This window comes from Notamacropus eugenii, chromosome 4 (genome assembly GCF_028372415.1).
Source record: "Notamacropus eugenii isolate mMacEug1 chromosome 4, mMacEug1.pri_v2, whole genome shotgun sequence".
In the NCBI taxonomy this organism is placed as follows: domain Eukaryota; kingdom Metazoa; phylum Chordata; class Mammalia; order Diprotodontia; family Macropodidae; genus Notamacropus; species Notamacropus eugenii.
The window spans coordinates 48,112,367-48,133,018 of record NC_092875.1 but is presented as its reverse complement, the minus strand read 5'-3'; the positions used below and the strand labels follow the sequence as shown (position 1 = coordinate 48,133,018).

General features: G+C 37.1%; 1 protein-coding gene across 6 annotated transcripts in view; it reads right to left on the bottom strand.

Annotated features, from left to right (window-relative positions):
• Window positions 1-20,652, bottom strand: part of SFSWAP (splicing factor SWAP) — a 120,052-nt gene that overhangs the window by 31,180 nt on the left and 68,220 nt on the right. For all 6 annotated transcript variants that reach the window (XM_072600756.1, XM_072600755.1, XM_072600757.1 and 3 more), the window contains 2 exons: window positions 16,255-16,488; window positions 10,575-10,765 (listed from right to left, as the gene is read on the bottom strand). In XM_072600756.1, the coding sequence (XP_072456857.1) occupies window positions 10,575-10,765; window positions 16,255-16,488 (425 nt within the window). The remainder of the gene's footprint in view (window positions 1-10,574; window positions 10,766-16,254; window positions 16,489-20,652) is intronic.

Here is a 20,652-nt window from a genome sequence, read left to right as displayed (position 1 = left end):
TAAAGTGTGAGGAAGTATTTTAAGAAGACAGAAAAAATTATGTAACTTGATTTGATAATTAATAACAATCAAATCTGAGATGGCCCTATCCGAATGATACCAGCCAATATTTATTTGCTATATAAGACTGGAACTGCAATTTACTATTGTTTAAAGTTCTGATTACAGGAATAGTTGTCTAAGTTGTCATAAAGCCAACTGACATGTGTTGTAGGCTAAGGTTTTGAAGATGACCTTTGACATATCCTAGGTAGGACCTTCCTAACTCTATTTCCCAAATGTGCTATTTCCTTTCTCAAAAAGGAAATTCCCCACCTGATTACTCCTAAGCCCTGTTTTCAGCACCTGGTGACCTCACAATCACATGTCAGATAATGGGTTATTCCTGGAATCAACCAGAACTAAGGAAATCCTTTCCTTCTGTCAACACTGTCCCTCTTTTTCTTTTATAGCAAATCTTTATAATTAAGAAGTTCTATAAGTACAATACTAAGTCTATCAAATAATAAATGGGAATTGGAACATTTCTGAGTCACTAAAATGGGATTCAGGAATTAATAGCTTACAATTTTAACCTATATTCTTGGCCAAATAAAAATAAATAAAATATAGAGATAACATTGAGGAAATGATTAGATCATGTAATAAGACAAAGATGTAATGTGATAGATGTCTAATTAAATAAAATAGCAAATTTTGAGGAAAAACAACAGGATCAGATTGATTCCTCTAAGAATCATATACAGATATATATGATTGGCTTCTAAAATTTGTCATGCTTTTGATAATAAGATCTCAAATTTGGATTTTTGCATAAAATTTGTACAAGATAGAGGTAAAAGAAATTATTTCTTGTCTGTTAAAATATCTGTCCAATAATTGAAACGTCAGATGAGTCCATTTTAGGGTTGAACCCTCACATTTTAAAAGATTCTTATTCCAGGTACAAGATTTAGGTAAGGACAGAAACAGCAAATAATATAATCCGAAATTTTCTGAAATTTCAAAAATAGAGAACAAATTTTAAGTAACTGTACTAATTTATATTGTCAGAAGTATCTGGGAACTTCTAGATCTGAACCAGACAAATCAGAATTCCCTTTTTGAACTGTCCCATGAATAAAACCTATTGTCAAAGAAAAGATATTTAGGTATCAGATAACTACATGAGAAATCTGGGATTCAAAAAGTGTTTAAATGGACACTGAGAATGGATTACTGGGATACCAGGAACTTAATGTTGGTAACTGTTTAGTTAGCACTGATCTGTATGGTTCATGTTTCAGTTTTCTTGTTTATCTCGGTGACATGTAAATCTCCCTTTTTCAAAACAAGTCTATCGTGAGCCATCTAAGTTTAATTGTACCTGACTTAATGTAAAAATACAATTTTTTGAACTGTAAAAAAAATTCATTGTGTTGTTTGAACCTAGTCCTGCATGGCTGGGAAACTGAACTATTGCTATGTGCCATTAGCCATGTTAACTATGTTGTATTGTTTCATCAACTTTCAAATCATATGTTTTCTGGGAAAAAAAAAAGAATAAAAGTCATTCCCCAAATGATAAATGGTCAAAGGATATGAACAAGCAGTTCTCAGAGGAAGAAAGCCAAGCTATCAAGAGCCACATAAAAAAATTAGAAATCACTATTAGACAAATAAAAATGAAAACAACTCTGAGGTAACAGCGGATGCCTAAGACTGGCTAAGTTAACAAAAAAGGAGAATGACAAATGCTGACGGAGCTGTGGGAAAACATGTACTTAAATGCATGGTTAGTGGAGCTGGTAACTAGTTCAACTATTCTGGAAAGCAATTTGGAATTATGCGCAAAAAAACACAAAAAAACCCCCTCTATTCGACCCTTTGACCTAGCAATACTACTACTAGGTCTGTACTCCAAAGAGATGAAAGAAAGACGAAAAGGACCCATATGTCCAAAAATATCTATAGAAGCTGTTTTTGTGGTGGTAAAGAATTGGAAACGGAGGAGATGCCCATCATCTGGGGAAACAAGTTATGGTATTGTGGTATAAGAAATGATAAAGGGGATGGTTTCAGAAAAGCCCCTGGAAGATTTGTAGGAATCGATGCAAAATAAAAATGAAGATAACCAGGACAATGTCTATTGGACATCTTAAACTCAACACATCCAAAACTGAACTCATTAGCTTGCCTTCAGCGCACTGCTTGAAAACACACCTCTATGTAGTCAAATTGTTTGATTTCCTGGTTCCCTGCTCTCCCAAAAAAGGGCCTTCAGAAAATAATCTAAAATGTTTAAGAAAATGTCTCTCACTCAATTTAAATGCTGAACTGTGCTTATTTTAAGATATTTTGAGTTTAACTGCTAATCTAAATTTCGTATGTGAGTACGTCCCAAAACAAGTTAAATGGTGGTGCTTGAGACTCTAGTCTAACACCTTTTCTTTGGCTTCCTAAGGCATCTGTCTGAACTCTCAAAAGAAAACTAATCAATAAGAAACTGTCTGAGAGGCTTGTAGGAGGGCATGATAATTGCTATAGGTATTGACCAATGGCAAATTATTCTTCCAGAGACAGTCTGAGCTACTTTGTCAAGAAGCAGTTTTAATGCCTAAATGAAAATGACTAAAATAAAAATCAGCAGAAAAAGAAGACTGTAATAACAAAGTCTAACTTCCGAAGAGAACAGTGAGATACTGTAAAACTTATAACAGCAAATCATATTTATTTATCCTCCCATTACATTATGGTATTTGTCAACAGGTAAGCAATAAAAACTTTCCTACTGTGAAAAATTAAGTGCCGAAAAGCAGATTAACTCTTATTTGAAAAAAGAAATGTATGTATTTATCAAGAAATACCAAATTAACTACAAAATAGGATTAAACATGAAAACTCCAGACTTCTATCAAGTTTTTCTGTCATTGTGAAACTTCATTAAATTATCAAGTCATTTTCTTATGGATGAACCCCCCCAAAAAACCGGCTATGTATTTTATTAACGCTTCCAGACACTTCACAGGTAAGTCATTATTATTACACATGAAAGACTTTTTTGAGTTATTATGAAAGCTGATAGATGTATTTATTATTTTCATTTTCTCCCAATTTCCTACACTAACATCAGCTTAACTAACTATGGTAGGTGCTCAATAAATACTTAATTGTTTTCTCCATCACCATTTCCTTTTTTAAAACTTGAGTTGGATCTACAATTATCTGCACTTAAATGCTTACTTCAATAACCGAGAAGATCTGGGTTCTCATCATTGTAGGTATCCTCTCCTCTACAGGAGATGGCAATCCCTTGTAAGGTGTAAACCTTAGTAGATGGCTTCATGAGTTGTTGTAGTTAAAAAACCTGACCAGAGACTTTCCCCAAGATGGAAAGCAGAACAAACAGTCCAGTTCTCTTCACAGGATTAAAAAGAAAAAAAAAAAAGGAATACCAGAATAGAAAATGAGGACGAAATCCAAGGAGAAACTATGGTAAATGCAGCTGAGGTCTGCATAAAGAGCCATCTAGAAAAGCCTGGCTCAGGAGCACAGTATCAAGTGCCTGAAGCTACATATGCAGGACACGGAGACTACAGTCTATAGCTATGTTGTTCTACGTCCCTGATCCTGAACCAGTTATCAGAAGCTTAAGTGGTTCAGATAGAGAGAACAGTGATGTCTTAGATCGCATTATGACCTAGACCCCAGATAATGCCAATCAGTATAAAAGAAATCCCCACCATTTCCTACAGAAGGGTAAAGAGGCTAGGCACAACACAAAGTCCCAACTCAGGAAGTCAGATCGGAAGAATGAAGAAGAAAATACCAAAAGAGAAATGCAGAGAAATATTGTGAAGCCAGGGAAACACAAGACACAAACTCAGAAGAGGATAACGCTCTATCATCAGCAAAATAACTGAATGGTAAGACTCAACAAGATTAATTTTAGAACGAATAGCTTTTGACAGGCCTGTGTTCAAATCCTTTCTAGCATGAGAGAACCTGTCAGAGTTGGCTCTCTACCAACATTTCTTGAGATAAGTTTTTATTACCTAAACAATTATAAGACACAAACCTGGAAACCTGGGAACAGACTTGCTATATTAAATAAACTATCTACAACTACAGGCTGTCATGGGTACATTTTTCCTCTAACATAAACGACTGCAATATTAGGTAGGACACTGCTTTCAGGACTGGTTTCCACAGCTGAAATATTCCAAACTATTGCCTCCTGAGATAACAAAGAAGGATGATCAACTGATGTTACAGAATTGTGAAAATTAAGAAAAGAAAAATTCCCAATAAGTACACCATCAAGTTTTCATTGAGAACAACCAGAAACTACATCTTGAAAATACTGTCCAATCTCAATTGTCTCTGCCTCTTTTCTTACCTAGCCTTAACCACTGAATGAATGGGTGTTGCCTCAGTCAAACTGAGATCCATTAAAGACTAGCTTAAAAAGGCCAAGGTCTCCCACTGCATCCATTCCCAGTTATCCGGATCTCTATCTCACCACTGGACCTAGCTGGCTCTGCAGGAGAAAGTGAGGCTGGTGACTTTGTATTTGAGAAGAACTATGGTGAAGTGGATAGGGCTGGGCTCAGTACCAGCTCTACCACTAACTGGTTGCAAAGCCCTTTACCTTTATAGCCCTCGATTTCTAAATCTGTAGAATAAAAAGATAATTACCAGATGAAACTTTAAGGTCCCTTATAGCCGTAAAGTACTATGGTTATATGAGTCCATTGGGTGTACAGAATTTCTATCACTGGATTTGTCTGAAGTCAAGGGTAATATATAACCTCAAAGAGTATTAAACTAAAAATATTTTAGAGTTTGTGTATTAATTATAGCAACTTTCAACTTAATTACAAGTATTTTTGTTCAGAGGCAATTAAAGATATTTATCACCATCTGTTACTAACATTACATTTCTGTGGGCATATTTTATCAGTTACAATCTGTGATTAAATATCCAGAACAGTTATCCAAATGATTTTTTAAAACAAGCAAAAAATTTCTCTTTTTAAAAAAACATTTCAAAATAAGGTTTACTTTCAGGGAACTATAAAGACGGGTGAAGTCAGACATTAAGTATTGTACAAAAGGAGACATGCTGCTGTAACAAGACTGGAAAACACAGGGGAGCATGGGGAAAAATTAGATAACTAAAATAAAGAAATGAAATGAGTTGTGGTTAAAATTCAACAAAAACATAATGTAAAAGAATCTCAAGCATAGGTTCTACTACACTCAGAAATCATCCTTTAAAACTATTAAACCAATGAAATACAAAGGAACAGAACAGAGATAAATGGAAACAGGACACAAATGGCTCAAGACAGGCAAGTGCCTTTGTATTGGGGGATGAATGGATCCTGCCATGGAAATTCATGGAGAAGAGGGTTGTACTCAAGAATCATGAGATGGTAATTTGAGATGAAAGAGAGGCCCCATATCTCTACACAATCCCATTAATTTCTGTTCCCCTTTATTTCAGTATTCTAGGAACGTTTATTGAGACATGCATGTGCATTCACGTGTGCTCACATGTACACAGGCACACATATTTGTGTATGGTCAATTCTGGTCATTATCACAAGTTAAGGATTATGTATCAGAGCCAGAGACAATTCTCAAAGAAGCAGCATGAATTATCTGAAAACAAGGACGTGCTGCCACATTTCAGATTCTAATAACTTCATAAAGACCGTTGAAAATCTCATGATGCCCTCACTCAGTAACGTGTTTTGGTGTCATCTGTGTCATAATTTTTAGGGCAGCTGGTGGTGCAGTGGAGTAAGGCTTGGAGTCAGGAAGACCTGAGTTTAAATACTGTCTCAGACACTTCCTATCTGGGTGACCCTGGGCAAGTCACTTCACCCCATTTGCTTCGGTTTCCTCATACATCAAATGAGTTGGAGAAGGAAATGGCAAACCACTCCAGTATCTCTGTCAAGGAAACCTCAAATGGGGCCATGAAGAGTTGGACACAACGGAAACAAGTGAATAACAACAAAATGTCATGTTTTAGAGACCCTCCTCTTGGGGTTTTTAGAGCTAGTTAATGATAGCTCTGGATTATAAAATGAATGTAGGATTATTGCTACTACAGATGTCAAAACACCCTGTATCCACTGATAATTGTTAAGACTATTTTCTTTCAAAAAGCTGTTTGGAAATGATCAGAAATGTTATTTTTATCTCTTGCCTCAGAAGCAGCACTGTTTTTTCCACTTAACACCCTATCTAAGTTTAGCAACCATAATTCATTCTAAATTTCAGTTTAAATGCAAAGTGGTCTTTGATTGATTTCAATTCTGAGTACTAGCTTCTTCAGTCATTCTGGAATATTAAAGTGCCATAGTTTTATTGTAATGATTTACTGATATGAAGATAATTATGCCCCGAAATGAAAGTCTGGTCATTTTCTATTATCTTTTGTCATTTAAAAAAATAGGTAGGTCACAAAAATGCTTCTAAGCTCAAGGGGCCCCTTGATATTTTGGAATATAGTTTAAAAAGAAAAGTTGGATTGCTTCAAATTACAAAACAGCAAAAAGCTCTAAAAATTGAAGACTCAGCAAGATGAGAAGATGGAACATTATTTTAATTAGTTTCTAATAGTGGACAAAGAATGACAGATTTAGAAATAGATTTAGAACTATTCAACCTTCTCACTTCCAAGATGAAGAAACTGGGGTCCAGAAAGGCTAGTTATCTTGTTTAAGGTCACACAGCCAATAAATAGCAGAATTGAGATCTGAACCTGAGACTCCAAATGTAGCACTTGTCACAAAACTCTGAGTCTGGTAATTTCATTTTATCCTCTTCAGTTACTGGCCCACATGCTATTTTCCTCTGTATCTCTGAGCAGCAAGGTGGTTTGTCAGTTTTAAACTCAAAGATCACAGATAACAAAAATGTGTAACTGAGATCAGAGTTCAAGATTATATCTATAAACACAATAAGCTATTACATTTAATACACATCTAATCTCTTTTAAAAATATTTTAACTACCTTTTAGTTAGTCATCAAAGGGAAATAAAATATCTTGTAAGCAATGGAAAAAATTCCCAGACTATCTCATTTTAATGTCCTGGAGTTGGAGAAGATATGTTACTTAATCTTGATACTCTGAATGTCAAAGCATCAGTATTGTTCTCGAAAAACAGGAAACCAAACTGAAAAATGAAAATTCATTTATGACTACTGACTAAATAAATATGATATTAACAAAACACAATGTGGTATCATTGACAAAGAATTAAAACTGTTTTATTTTGGTTATTTTCCCTGGTTAGATAAGTTTTCAGTAACATTTTACACAAAAATAGGTTAGTTAAAAATTTAATATTAACTCTAAAAAGAAAGCTGTAACTGCTCATTCTGCTCATTATCCTAGCAAAGGCAACAATCTTTTACCAGTCATTAAGATGTATGGAACACTGAATAGGGCATCTGCACACAAACTACCACAAAACACCAGCTCCTAAAAACTTCTCCAGAAACTTCTGAAGCAGCGTGGGTAAGCAATCATGTAACCTCTACCCTTTCTTACCCAGCTCACAGTGAGATTCCACGAAGTCTCCTTTGTAATCAAAATATTCAATTATGCAACGCTGCATGTCAGAGCGGTGTCAATGCCTTATCCCCAACCAAACTGTAAGCTCTCTGAAGGCTGCCTATCAAAGCATCTGCACACACAGCAGGCACTTCAGAAATATCTGCTGTAAATGGAGATGCTGGTGACGGATCCCTCCTGGCTCCCAAGGGCATTTTCCTTCCTTTCTCAAGATGCTGGGCTCTATTCCAACCACCTTTACCCTTGGGGATTCCAGATTACATGCTTATGCCCTGTCAAATGCCAGTCTACTCACGTCTTCAGCTCCAGTGATGTATACCATCACATTACCTCAACACTTCTATGATTTGTAATAGCGAATACCTTTATCTAACCAGAATCCCCTATGTTTTCTTTCTGTTTTTAAACTTAAACCTGTTCTCCTTCTTACCTGAAACCTTCGGTTCCTCCAGCACTCCCTGCTTTCCCAGGTTATCCACCTTTGTTCTGGCCTGACTTTTCTCCCTTCTAAATCCTGACTACAGGTAACGGTTCTCTACTCTTGAGTCCTACTGTGGCTCATCTTTTTCTATCCCCCCACCCCCTGCAAAAGAGTACTCTCATCATCTGCCTTTCTGGCTGCTACTCACACATAAGTGGAAGAAGTCAGGAGATCATGCTGACTACTGCTAGGTGGCACAACGGATGAAGCGCTGGGCCTGGAGTCAGGAAGGCCTGAGTTTAAATTTGGCCGCAGACACTTACTAGCTGTGGGACCCTGGGTAAGTCACTTCACTTCTATCAGCTTCAGTTCCTCAACTGTAAAATGGGGACAATAACATTAGTTACCTCACAGGGTTGTTGCAAGTATCAAAAGAGATAGTGTTCTGTTCTAATGTTTCCTTCCTTCTTTCTAATTTCAACTGGGTTCTGAATGCTGTATTTCATCCTTTCTGCTTATTCTTCACTGATGAACTATTTCCCTCCCACTGTAACCGTAAACCTTCTTTTCTCTCCTCAAGTCAGCCAAACCATTCTGAATCCCTCCCTTTTAGCAGATGACTTTACCTCATACTTTACTGAAAAAAAAAAAAGTAAAGCCATGTGCCACAAGTTACTCTTCCCCTCAATTCTCCATTTCAAATTCCCTCACATCATGGCCCATTTTCTGGCTTCCCTGTTTTAGTCTTAGGGGAAAGGATGGCTAAACAGATCCTTTCTCCTAATTTCTCAACTTTTGTTGAAGGCACCACTATGATTCCAGTCACTCCTCTGCCATGCCATCAGGGCTGCTCCTGCTCCAGCAGGCCACATGGGCCCAGGGACCACAGGGAGGAGGAGTTAAGGCTGTTCATACGGATGACTCCCTTCCCTGGCCAGCACTTGCCTCTGTGTGGTCTGGCCAATTAGACCCTAAGCTCTCTCAGGACAGAGACTGTCTCAATTGTGTCTCCAGTGCTTAGAACAGTACTTAACACATAGTAAGTGTTCAATCTATATTTTGTATGCATTTGTTCATTCCTATATTCAATCAGTTGACAAATCCTACTGGTTCCATCTCTATAACACGTCACATTTGTCCCCTTCTCTTTCCATTATGGAATGACTCTATTTTAGCATCCCATCAATTATTGGTCTCCCTGCATCTTTCCTCTCTCAGATCAGCCCTCCACACTGCTGCTAAATTGACATTTCTACAGCAAAGGTCTGATCATTTCATTTGCTCGCTCAAGAAGCTTCAGTGGCTCCCTACTGTGTCTAAGATAAAAGAAAACCTCCTTTAGTATTTAAAGCTCTTCATACTCTTGTCCCAATCTCTCTCCCGGATAATCACAGGTTGCGTTTCCTCATAAACTCCAGAGACACCGCAGCTGAACTGGCTTATCTGCTGTTCCATACTCGTGATATCCTACTTCCCATTCCTATACCTCTTGCAGAGGTCGTCCTGAGTGCACTGGAATAACTACCCTCATTATTCACCTCCTGAAATCCCCATATCTCTTTGGGGTAAGCTCAAGGACCATCTCATCCTGATCCTTCCCTCCAGTTGTTAGTGGCCTCCCCACAAAATTGCTTTTCACTTATGCACTTCACATGTTATATTTACTTGTGCATATGTTATTCTGCCCCCACTTCCCATAACAACAGAAGCTCTTCCAGGGCACAGGCTGTTTCATTTCTGTTCCTGTATTTCCACTGCACAGCACAGGACCTGGCAGATAGGAGGGCTGAAAAAAAAACTTACTAATTTCGAACTACATCCAAAAAGTTGTCAGACTCTATATACTCTACGACTCAGCTATACTGTACTAGGTCTATATCTCCAAGGACCTCAAAAAAAGAGGAAAAGGACACATATATACAACAAAGGAATGAAAAGTAAGGAGGTGGCTCATATTACACGAATGTAGTGGAAGAGGCACAGTGCACTAAGGAAGGAGGAAGAGACTGTTTTGGCTCAGTTAAGTGAATAGAATCAGGAGAAAAATTTACATAATAACAAAAACAATGTGAGAGAAGCAGTTCTGATCAATTCAGTGACCCACCAAGATTCCAGAGTGCTCGAGATGACACACACTGCCTACACCCTGACCTCCTGAGGCAACGGACTCAGGGTGAAGACAGGGACGTGTCTTTTGTTTTTAATGGGGAAAGGGAAGCAGGACGGAGCAGATTTTTGCTTGTTGAAAAAAACAAAACAAAAACCAAAAATCAAACTGCTTTCTGGACTTCAGTTGAACTGTTTTTGTTGTTAATAATGAAATGAGCTGCTTCATCAATATAGTTAATGTTTGGTTAACACAGTATATGGCTGTACTACATATGCAACACATACAGTAAGTATATATAACACATCTAGTTGAAAAGTACTTCTATTAGTCCCTTGGCTGCAGCTTCAATCTGCCTAATGTTAAGGATGGAAAGTGGAGGCCCCAGCCGCGAGAGCGGCAGTCACATTGGTGGGATACTGACAATAACGGCAAAGACATCACGCAGACACTGGACTTCCACACAGCTCACCTCCACGCCAAAGGGATGATCGTCCACCTTCCCAGACTCTGCTTCTGACATGGGGTTTTTTAAAGTCTGTAAAAAGAGAGCAGCTTTCCTTTTCCGCTCAGCCTGAAGCTGTTTCTCCTTTGACTCCTTGGAGGCCTGCGCCAGCTTTTCTCGGGCAGCAGCTGCAAGACGATCCTCTAGCTTTTGCTTTGCTTTGGAAACAAACAAAAATATGGGCAATTTGTAGAATAAAGTTTTCTCATACTTGATTTTTAATGAAAAAGGAAAACGACACCTATAAAATAATACACATTTAACAAGCAAATTTTAGTACAAAATTTTTTTTCTACTACAAAAATTGAATGCTAGCAAAATCTATACAACTCATCTAAATGCAAAGATATATCATTTCTTTTTTAAAAAAATATTTTCAAAAATTTATTTTTTGTCTTTAAATTTTGAGTTCCATATTCCCTCCCACACTCACTGAAAAGGCAAATAATATCAATTACATAAATGAAATAATGCAAAACACATTTCCGTATTAGCTACATATAAATATATTTTTAAAAAAGCAAGAGAAATAAAGCAAGCGAGAAAATCATGCTCCAATTTGCACTCAGAGTTCATCTGTTCTTTCTCTGGAATGGTATTTTTTCATCCAAAGTCCTTTGTAACTGTGTGGGATCATTGTACTGAGGACAGTGGCCAAGTCTTTAAAAGATGTTCACCATTATAACATTGCTGTTACTACGCACAATGACCTCTCAGTTCTTTTCGCTTCACTTTGCATCATTATAGGTCTTGCCATGCTTTCCCTTGTCATTTCCCATAACACAATAGAACTCCACCATAATCACATAATCACTTGTTCAGCAACTCCCTGATTGATGAGCATTCCATCCATTTCCAATTCTCTGCCCCACAAAAGCAGCTGCTATAAATACTTGGGATACAGAACTAGTAATGGTATTGCTGAGTCAAAGAGGACACAGTTTTCTAGCCCTTTGGGCACAATTCCAAATTGTTTTCTAGAATGGTTGGATGAGTTCACTACTCCACCAACAATTCATTAGTTAACCACCTATTTTTCTCTCATTCCTTCTAATATTCATCATTTCTCATAGGTGTGAGGTGGTACTTCAGAGCTGTTTTAGTTTGCCTTTCTCTAATCAACAGTGATTTAGAGTATTGTTTTTCCCATATGACTATAGGTGGCTTTCATTACTTCTTCTGAAAACTGCCTGTTCATATCCTTTGGCCATTTATTAATTGGGAAATGGCTCTTATTTTTATAAATTTGACTCAGTTCTATACTCAGTGTATATCTGAGAAATGACTTCAGAGAAACTTACTGTAAAAATTTTTATTATTACTTCATTGTGTGTGCTACATTTTAGCAGACATAATGTAATTTCCCTGATTATCTCTTTTAATTAGGTCTATCTTCGCTTTTGCTTTGCCTGAGATCATGACTGCTACCCTTGCCTTTTGCACTTTACAGGATGCATATAAGTTCTGCTCCACGACTTTGTTTTAATTGTGTATCTTTCTGTTTCAAGTATTTTTTTGTTTTAGAAAAGAACAACATACTGTCAGAGTCTGGTTTCTAATTCGTTCTCTTATCTGCTTCTATGGTATGTACAAGCTCATCCCATTCAGAGTTATGATTACTGTGTATTTCCTTATATCCTGTTTTCTTCTGTCTTCTCTTTGTTTTTAACTTGTCCCTTCCAAAAAGGTTTATTTCTCTTCTAAAACTGCCTCCCTTAATCTACCCTCCCTTTTATCACTACTATTCCTTTCACCCCCCACCTTCCCTTCCTATTTTCATGTTGGGTAAACTACATTTCCATACACAACTCTGTGTGTGTGTGTGTGTGTGTGTGTGTATGCATAAATATATAGACACATGTATATACAGTCATCCCCTCACTTCTGATGAGAGTGATGAGATTTAAGGACTGCCTGCCATTCTCCCCACTTTCCCTTCCATTGTGAAAGCTGTTTTTTGCATACCTTTCATGTGAGAAAATTTCCCATTCCACCCCTCCCTTCTCCCAGGGAACAGGATTATAACCAAGCCACCACACACCCAGAAAAACTGCATGATATCCTTCAGGGGTAAAAAGAGACATTCAATAAATAGAGAATAATCAAGCATTACTAACAAAAAGACCAGGGTCGAACAAAAAAACTGATCCTCAAATGCAAGACTAAAGAGAAGCATATCAAAAAGTAAACAGGAAAGAAAAAACAGAAGACTTTAAATTGCTTGTATTCCTACATGGGAAACTCTTAAGGTCTTTATGAATATTAAAGCAATGAGAAGGAGTATACACTGATGGTATACATTGACTGTGATGAGATGATATTCAAGAAAAATAAAATTAAGGGGTCAGAAAGACCTCTTTATCATCTCTTCATTTTTTTCTGGGATCATTCCAATATAATTGACTCACACCCCTCCCCTCTGTCTATGTAAGCTCTTCTTAACTGCCCTAATAATGATAAAGTTCTTAGGAGTTACATGTATCATCTTCCCATAAAGGAATGTAAACAATTTAACTTCATTAAATCCCTTAAAATTAACCCCGAGTCTTCCGTTTGAATGTCCAATTTTCTATTCAGCTCTGGTTTTATCATTAGGAATGTTTGAAAGTCCCTGACTTCACTAAATGTCGGCCATTTCCCGTGTGACACTCCCTGCCCCCCAGATTATATTCAGTTTTGGTTGGTAGGTGATTCTTGGTTGTAATCCTAGTTCCTTTCCCTCCTGGAATATCATATTCCAAACTTCGTGCTCCTTCAACGTGGAAGTGGTCAAATCTTGTATAATCTTGATTGTGTGGCAATACCTGAATTATTTCTTTCTGGCTGGTTGAAGGATTTTCACTTTAACCTGAGATTTCTGGAGCTTGGCCATAACTAATTATATAATTAATAATATAATAATTACTATGTAATATATAAATATAGAATATATAGAATAATAACAATAATACATGATTAAGTTTTGCAAGCTTTCATTTGGGGATCTCTTCCTTTTATTCCCTAAATCTAAGCTATTGCTGTAGTTTTGCGTGATAATTTCTGGAAAGATGACGTCTAGGCTTCTTCTTTGACGACAGCTTTCAGGAAGTCTAAATTCTTAAATTCTCTCTCCACCTATTTTCTAGTTTACTTGCTTTTCTGATGAGATATTTTATATTTTCCTCTATTTGTTCTTTCTTTTGACTTTTCTTGTTTCTTTTTTGTCTTACAGAAGAATCATTAGCTTCCACGGGTCCCATTCTAATTTTTAAGGAATTACTTTCTTCAGCAAGATTCTAGTACCTCTATTTCCATCTGGTCAATTCTCTTTTTTAAGGAGTTTTTTCTCCAGTGAATTTTTGTGCCTCTTTTGTCATTTAGGTCAATTCTGTTTTTAAGGTGTTACTTTCTTCAGTGTGTTCTTCAGTGCCTCTTTTACCAAGCTCTTTTAATTCTTGCTTCATAATTTCCTTTCATCACTCTCATTTCTTTTTCCAATTTTTTCTCCACCGCTTTAACTCAACTCTTCTAAGAATTCTTATTGGGCTTGGCTCCAATTGGCATTTTTTCTTTGAGAGTCTTCTTACATAAAATGAATAATATGGTAATGTTTTACATGATTACATGTGCATAACCCATATCAACTTGATATACTGGGACACCTCAGGGAGGGAATAGAAACTGGATATCAAAACTTTTTAAAAAAGGCATGTTTCTTTGAGGCTTCACTTATAGCTGCTTTCACACTGTTGCTGTCTTCTGAGTTTTTGCACTGGTTTCCTTTGCTACCACAGTAGCCTTTTATGGTCAAATTCTTTTTTGTTTGCTCATTTTTCAGCCTATTTCTTGAGTTTGAACTTTATGCCAAAGTTGGGCTTTAACTGTTCCAAGGTTTGGGGGGATCTGCAAGTTTTTATTACTATCAAGGTGTTGTGATCCTGGGAAAAGTATGGTCACTGCTGTCCTGGTCTGCACCGTGGTCTTTATCCAAAAAGTGCCCCTGGCCCCCTTCAGGCATCAGTGCTAGTGTTCTCTTCGCCATAGAATTGTGATAAAGGCCCATGTTGCCTTGTGACAGGCTCCCAATGCTCCTATCTCCCCTGGAACTGAGACCCAGAAGTGTGTATGGTCAATACAGTTGCTAATCAGTGCCAGCAAGAAGTCTTCTGTAATCTCTTTCTCACCAGTTGTCTGACCTCCTTACCATCTCTGGGCTGAGAGCTCACAAAGCTGCTGCTGCTGCCATATGTACGGGTGCGAGACAGGTTTCCATCCCAGTGTCACAAATTTCTCCTGCTGATCTTGGTTTTCTTAAGCTGGAAAAGTGTCTTACTCTGACCTTCTGTTGACTCTGCCACTCTAATATTTCATCTGAGGCATTATTTTAAAGTTGTTTGGAGGGAAATGTTGAGAAAATTCAGCTGGACTGCCTCTAATCCACCATTTTGGTTCCTCAAATACTCCATATAACATTTCCAATAATAGTAGCTAGCATTTATATAGCTCTTTATATAAACAGTATCTCATCTGATCTTCATAATAAGCCTGGGAAGGTATTATTATTGTTATTTTCATCTTACTAATGAGGAAACTGAGGCACAGAAAGGTTGAGTAACTTGCCCGGGGTCACACAGCTGGTAACTGCCTGAAGCAGGACTTGTTTTTGACATTTTGTAACCCAAATTTAGGAATGATGAAAGCAGTTTAGAACAATTTCATGCACTACATACAGATACAAACTGAATAATCAAATTCAGAATGACTATCATTATACCATGCTCATAACTAGCTAATCATCATTCTATGAGAAATATTTTGTTCCAAATGATTCAATACCTTATCTTATACAAACACTTGTAAAAGTACATGACCTCATAGTTTTGGGGTAAAATTCAAAAGGACAAAGTTTAATACAAAATCTTGATAGTAAAATTAACATGGTAGAAATTTCCTTTTAACAAATATCATTTGCTACACTCACCTTAATACAGAAAAAACTATAAAAATCAAATAATACTGTATTTCACTTAAAAATTACAAAAAATGAATTAACTAATTTGAGACCTCCAGCATAACTAGATTTGTTAAACTTCTATATGTTGCCAATTTTTTTTCTAAACTTCCTTAGATTGAACTGTGATCACTAAGCGATGCCCCACAAAAAGTTGTCCCTAACAGTGATCTGCTAGGGAGGAACATTTTCTGTACTGTGAAAAAATTTCTATGTCCAAGAATGAGTCGGAGATTTTTAGCTGTTTTGCAGAAAGACAATTCAAAGATAAATCCTGCTTTGGGAAAAAAGCCTGATAGTTTCATTCTACGACGACAAGTAAAACAAAAAAATGCTTTGTCCGTTAGAGCTCTTTGCAAAGACATGTTAACTTGCTGTACTTGGGGATGCTAATGTGACTAATTTCAAAACAAAATTCTACTGGGAACAAAGACCATACTTAACCGAGGAGCTGTAGGCAAAAATGATATAGAACTTTGAAAATGTGTTTATAAATGCATACAACTTCTAGCTGAAAAAAAAATCCATAAGAAGAAACTAGGAATAGTGTTGGCTTCTAAGACTCCTAGGCTTTATCATGGCAAATAGCTATTTTCAATTTACCTCATATGTATGTAATTCCTATTTTTCCAAGGAGTTAAATATTCATCTACCTACCTTGCTTGGCTTCCAGCTCCTCCTGGGTAAGTTGAGGCTTTTTCTCCTCAACAACTATGCAGGGTGTGGCAAGTGCTGGGTTAGGGTTTGCAGAACTACTAGAGCTCTCCTGGCCTTCCTTGCCCTCTTCATCATCATCGTCACTGTCATCATCTAGCTTAACACGGTTTTTTTCCAGGGGAAGCAGATCATTTTCTTTGGCCTTGATTGCAAAGCTTATTGGAGCAAATGAAGCTACGAAGAAAAGATGAAAGTTTAAAATGTTTTGTCAAGATTCCAGCAAAAAGAATTAAAAAATTTCGCTGGGCTGATTATCCACTTCAAAAGAAAACGTCTATAGGAAGGTACATCAGCAATCTTATTTTCCTACCAGACAGCCACTACCTAATAAACTTTTTAGTAGAGGTATGTCTATACAAGCCTTTTACAACAGAACAATGAAGCTTTATGAGAGCAAAAATTCTATCAAGAATTTCTGAAACTCAGGATAATTTATGTTTCTTTTTTAATCATTCCCCAAGAATCCTTCTCCCATTAGTACTTGTCTCTCCCTTCTCACCTTCCCCTTTGTCCTGCTACCCACTGGTACTTAAAATGTGAAGTCCCAAAGTTCAGTTCTAAGAAATGTTTAAAAAAAAAAAAAAAGATTTCTAGACTAGTTTATTCACATACTTAAACATATAGGATTCAAGAGCTAACAGTGGTTAGTCTTGATAAATGTTAAATAACAACATAATCTTATTAAAAATAGCTATTGCTTTTTATAGTGGGTTATTAAAAAAAACAAACCAAAACACCAAACCAGGGGATTATATAACCCATTGTAGTAAAGAGAAAATTTAAATACACACCAAACACAGCCAACTTTGGATTTTCTTGCTTAAAAACCTAACCCAGGTGCACCTCCCTTATGAAACCTTGATCCCCATGGAGAGAAATGACTCCTCTGCTTGGAATTTCCCCAAACACTGCCTGACCTGTCCTACAACCCTATTCACAGCTTGGCTCAGAAAACGGTTTCTTGGTTCACTTCTCCTCGTCCCCTCAGATCCTAAACATGCTGAGGGCAAGGACTGTAGCCCTTCATTTTTGTATTTTCAGAACCTAGCAGAGTGCGCTGGCATCTACCGTCATTTACCATGTATTTATCAACATCAACCAAGTGATTTGCAGGATACAGTACTGTGGAACATTTTAGCACCACAGCTCTTGAAAATACAGCACCGGTCCATTAAAGTGACAATGTTAGCTACAACGCGTGCTCTGAAATCACAAAAGAAGGGTTTTGAAGGCCAAGAATCATGACCTTACACACAGAGAGATAGAAAAAGAGAACTCTAGATAACAATATTTACATAGACTGCAGTATTATCGAATTCACACAGATCGCTCAGTTTCCGTATTTTAGAGCAGGCAAGCGAGCAACAGCAAAACTTTTGTAAGTTGTTTTGACCTGAAATTAGCCCTCTACTTTTTGTTCACTCTCTTTAAACAACGCTGGCCAGAGAGCCCACAACGAAGAAGCCAAAAACCTTTCCAATGGTAAAGACACAGCAGCAGCAAACATTCAGTACTGAAAGGCGGGGAACAATATCTTCTGAAAGTATCAAGCACAAGTGAGGAAGCGATTCTAAATCCAAGTCTTTCTTCCCCAATTAGAATACTAGGAACCACAGCCAACATTAAAGACTTAGGCTCCCTGAGATGTCACCTCTTCCATCTTTTATCTATACTTGTTACTCCAGGGTGGGGACTTCATCAAGGCTAAAGAGTAGTTTCTGCAAAAGAAAAGAGCACTGAAAAAAAATCAGAGAATCTCAAAAATTTTAGAGGCAGCAGTAGCAAATGCTGCTAACTGGCCAACTGATTTGGAAATAAACACTTATTTATGACAAACATCATACAAAGAAGTTATTCCATGTGTTTTGCTTTGGCTCCTTTTGTTCTCTAATTCAGTTATAAATTGTCCTTTCCTTATGGATTTCATGGATGAAAAGTATTTCAAGAATTCAAGAGCTGATTCTTTTACATCAAAACTTCTTCTACTATTTATCTAAACAGCTACATTTCCCCCAGAGTCAAAAGCACTAGCTGGACACCTGAACAATACGGTAACTTAATTACCAAAAATACAAATGCAAGACCATTCTACAATAGGTAAGTGATCAAACACTAGGAACAAGTTGGAAAAGACAAATGATAAACTATAAACAACTGTGTGAAAATACACCCAGAATCTCTACAGTTTTTGTCGCTGATCTGCTACCACTATTAGCTACCATTAACCAAAAATGATAATAATCATAATCATTTCCATAGGACCTACTATGTGCCAGGCACTGTGCTAAGCACTATCCATATATGACCTCATTTGCTCTTCATAGTGAGGTAGGTGCTATTATTATCCCCATTTTACAGATGAGGAAACTGAGGCAGACAGGTGAAGTGAATTGCCCAGGGTCACACAGCTAGTAAGTATTTCAGGCTGGATTTCTAGCTCCAGGTCCATCTGTTCGGCTACTTTTATCTCACATTGTATAAATCAGCAAAAATGACTCAAAATGGAAACAGTCAATGTTGCAGCAGTGACAAGGATGTTAATACAGCACTGGTGTAACTGTGAACCAGTCCATCTATTTGGTTCATAAACTTTGAACTTTGCAAAAGAAATGACTTAGTGATTCATATTCATTGGCCCCGCAATCATACTCTTGGGTCCAAGAGATAAATGGGATGTCTGATACATACACCAAAATAGTGAGTGCCATAGTCCCCCCAGTTTGGCCTTGGTCTCCTTTCCCAGATCTCTCGCTGTTCCCGTGTAAGGACTGTGTTCCAACCATACTGACTGACCTCCTGTTCTGTTGCAAAGGTTCTTCCTTCCCTATGACTGACATGCTCTCTTCTCCTCCTGACTCTAGATCCCTTCAAGGCTCAGTCCAAAGTTGTCTCCTTGAAGAAACCTTTCCTAATCCTGTTATTAGTGAGACCCATCTCCCACAACTATGCTGTACTGACATCTAGTATTTACCTGTCTTCCCAAGCACAGCTCAAACACTATTTTTTCTAATCATCCTGGTTGCCTTTCCTGATCAATGAAATCCATTTATGAACATCTTTTCTTTATGCAGATGTTGTATTTCTCCAGTAAAATTCATGTGGTTTTTTTTTGTTTTTGATAAAGCATCTGTTTTGTTTTGACTTTGTAGCCCTAGTGGCTAAAAGAAGACTTTACACAGAGGAGGCATTTAATAAATATTTAATTTAATATAATAAACAAAAGGTAACTTGAATACTAGTATCTCTTGCAGAGATTGAAGGGAGGGTAGAGAAAAATACATTGGGAAAACTCAATTAGAATTAAGAAATGAAAGAAGTCAAAGACTTATAGACAACACAAGATTCTTCTTGACTGATAGAAAAGAGAACATTTTACTCCAGAGAGTGCTAAGAGTGCAGCACAGTGCCTGGCACACAAGAGCTTAATAAATGTTTATTGACTTTTCCCTAGAAGAGATAGAGAAGGTAAAAATGAAACTAACTTGATCCTAAACAGAGAGAAAAGGAATTCAACCATAGACAGCTTGTGTACAGTGAGACTGCAGATTAGTTATAACACAAAATGAATAGCAAACAAGAATTAAGACCCAAAACGAGAAGACAACATTGTGAGAAATTAAAACAGCTCTAACCTGACCTATTCCAAACATACTACTGACATTATCTCCCCCTCTCATACTGGAAAAGAAATGGATGCTATCACCACTGCTCCATAAATATAAATCGATGTAAAGGAAAGCAGCTGCCACAACAAGTAGGCCAAAAGAGACTAGAAACATCCTCTGGCATTCTGATCTCTCTGGAGAGGAGATACCTAAAGGGCGACACTAGTTTGGACTATAAATTCATTTTCAAAATGTTATGGAGGAAGTTGGTGAAAGATTAAAAAGAGCATCAGCTAATAAAGTATAAGTATGGTATAGTAGAAAATACATCTGCACAGAGCCTGGCACAACACCTAAGTATATAAAGTCATATGAAAAGCTTCTATAGATGAAACTGGTAAGTGAAAAACAAAGAGGTTAAACAAATGCAGCGTATCTACCAGGGTTTCCATAGTGATCTATTTTCATCATAAATGAAAGCTGAACCACCACATTTTGATTCTAGCACCTTATTCCCTGATGTGCTATATAAAGCCTAAATAGTACTTGTGAATTTAGGAAGAGCAGCTGGAATAGAACAACTATATCTAGGAGAACTGGTGGTGGAAGGGCAAAATTTTGAAAGCACGGAGGGATCAATTTTTATGATAGTTGGAAATACTGAATGAATGGGGGAAAAAGGCAGCATTATTACAGGAAAAGGTGCAAATGAAAGGAAGGTCAATAACCACTG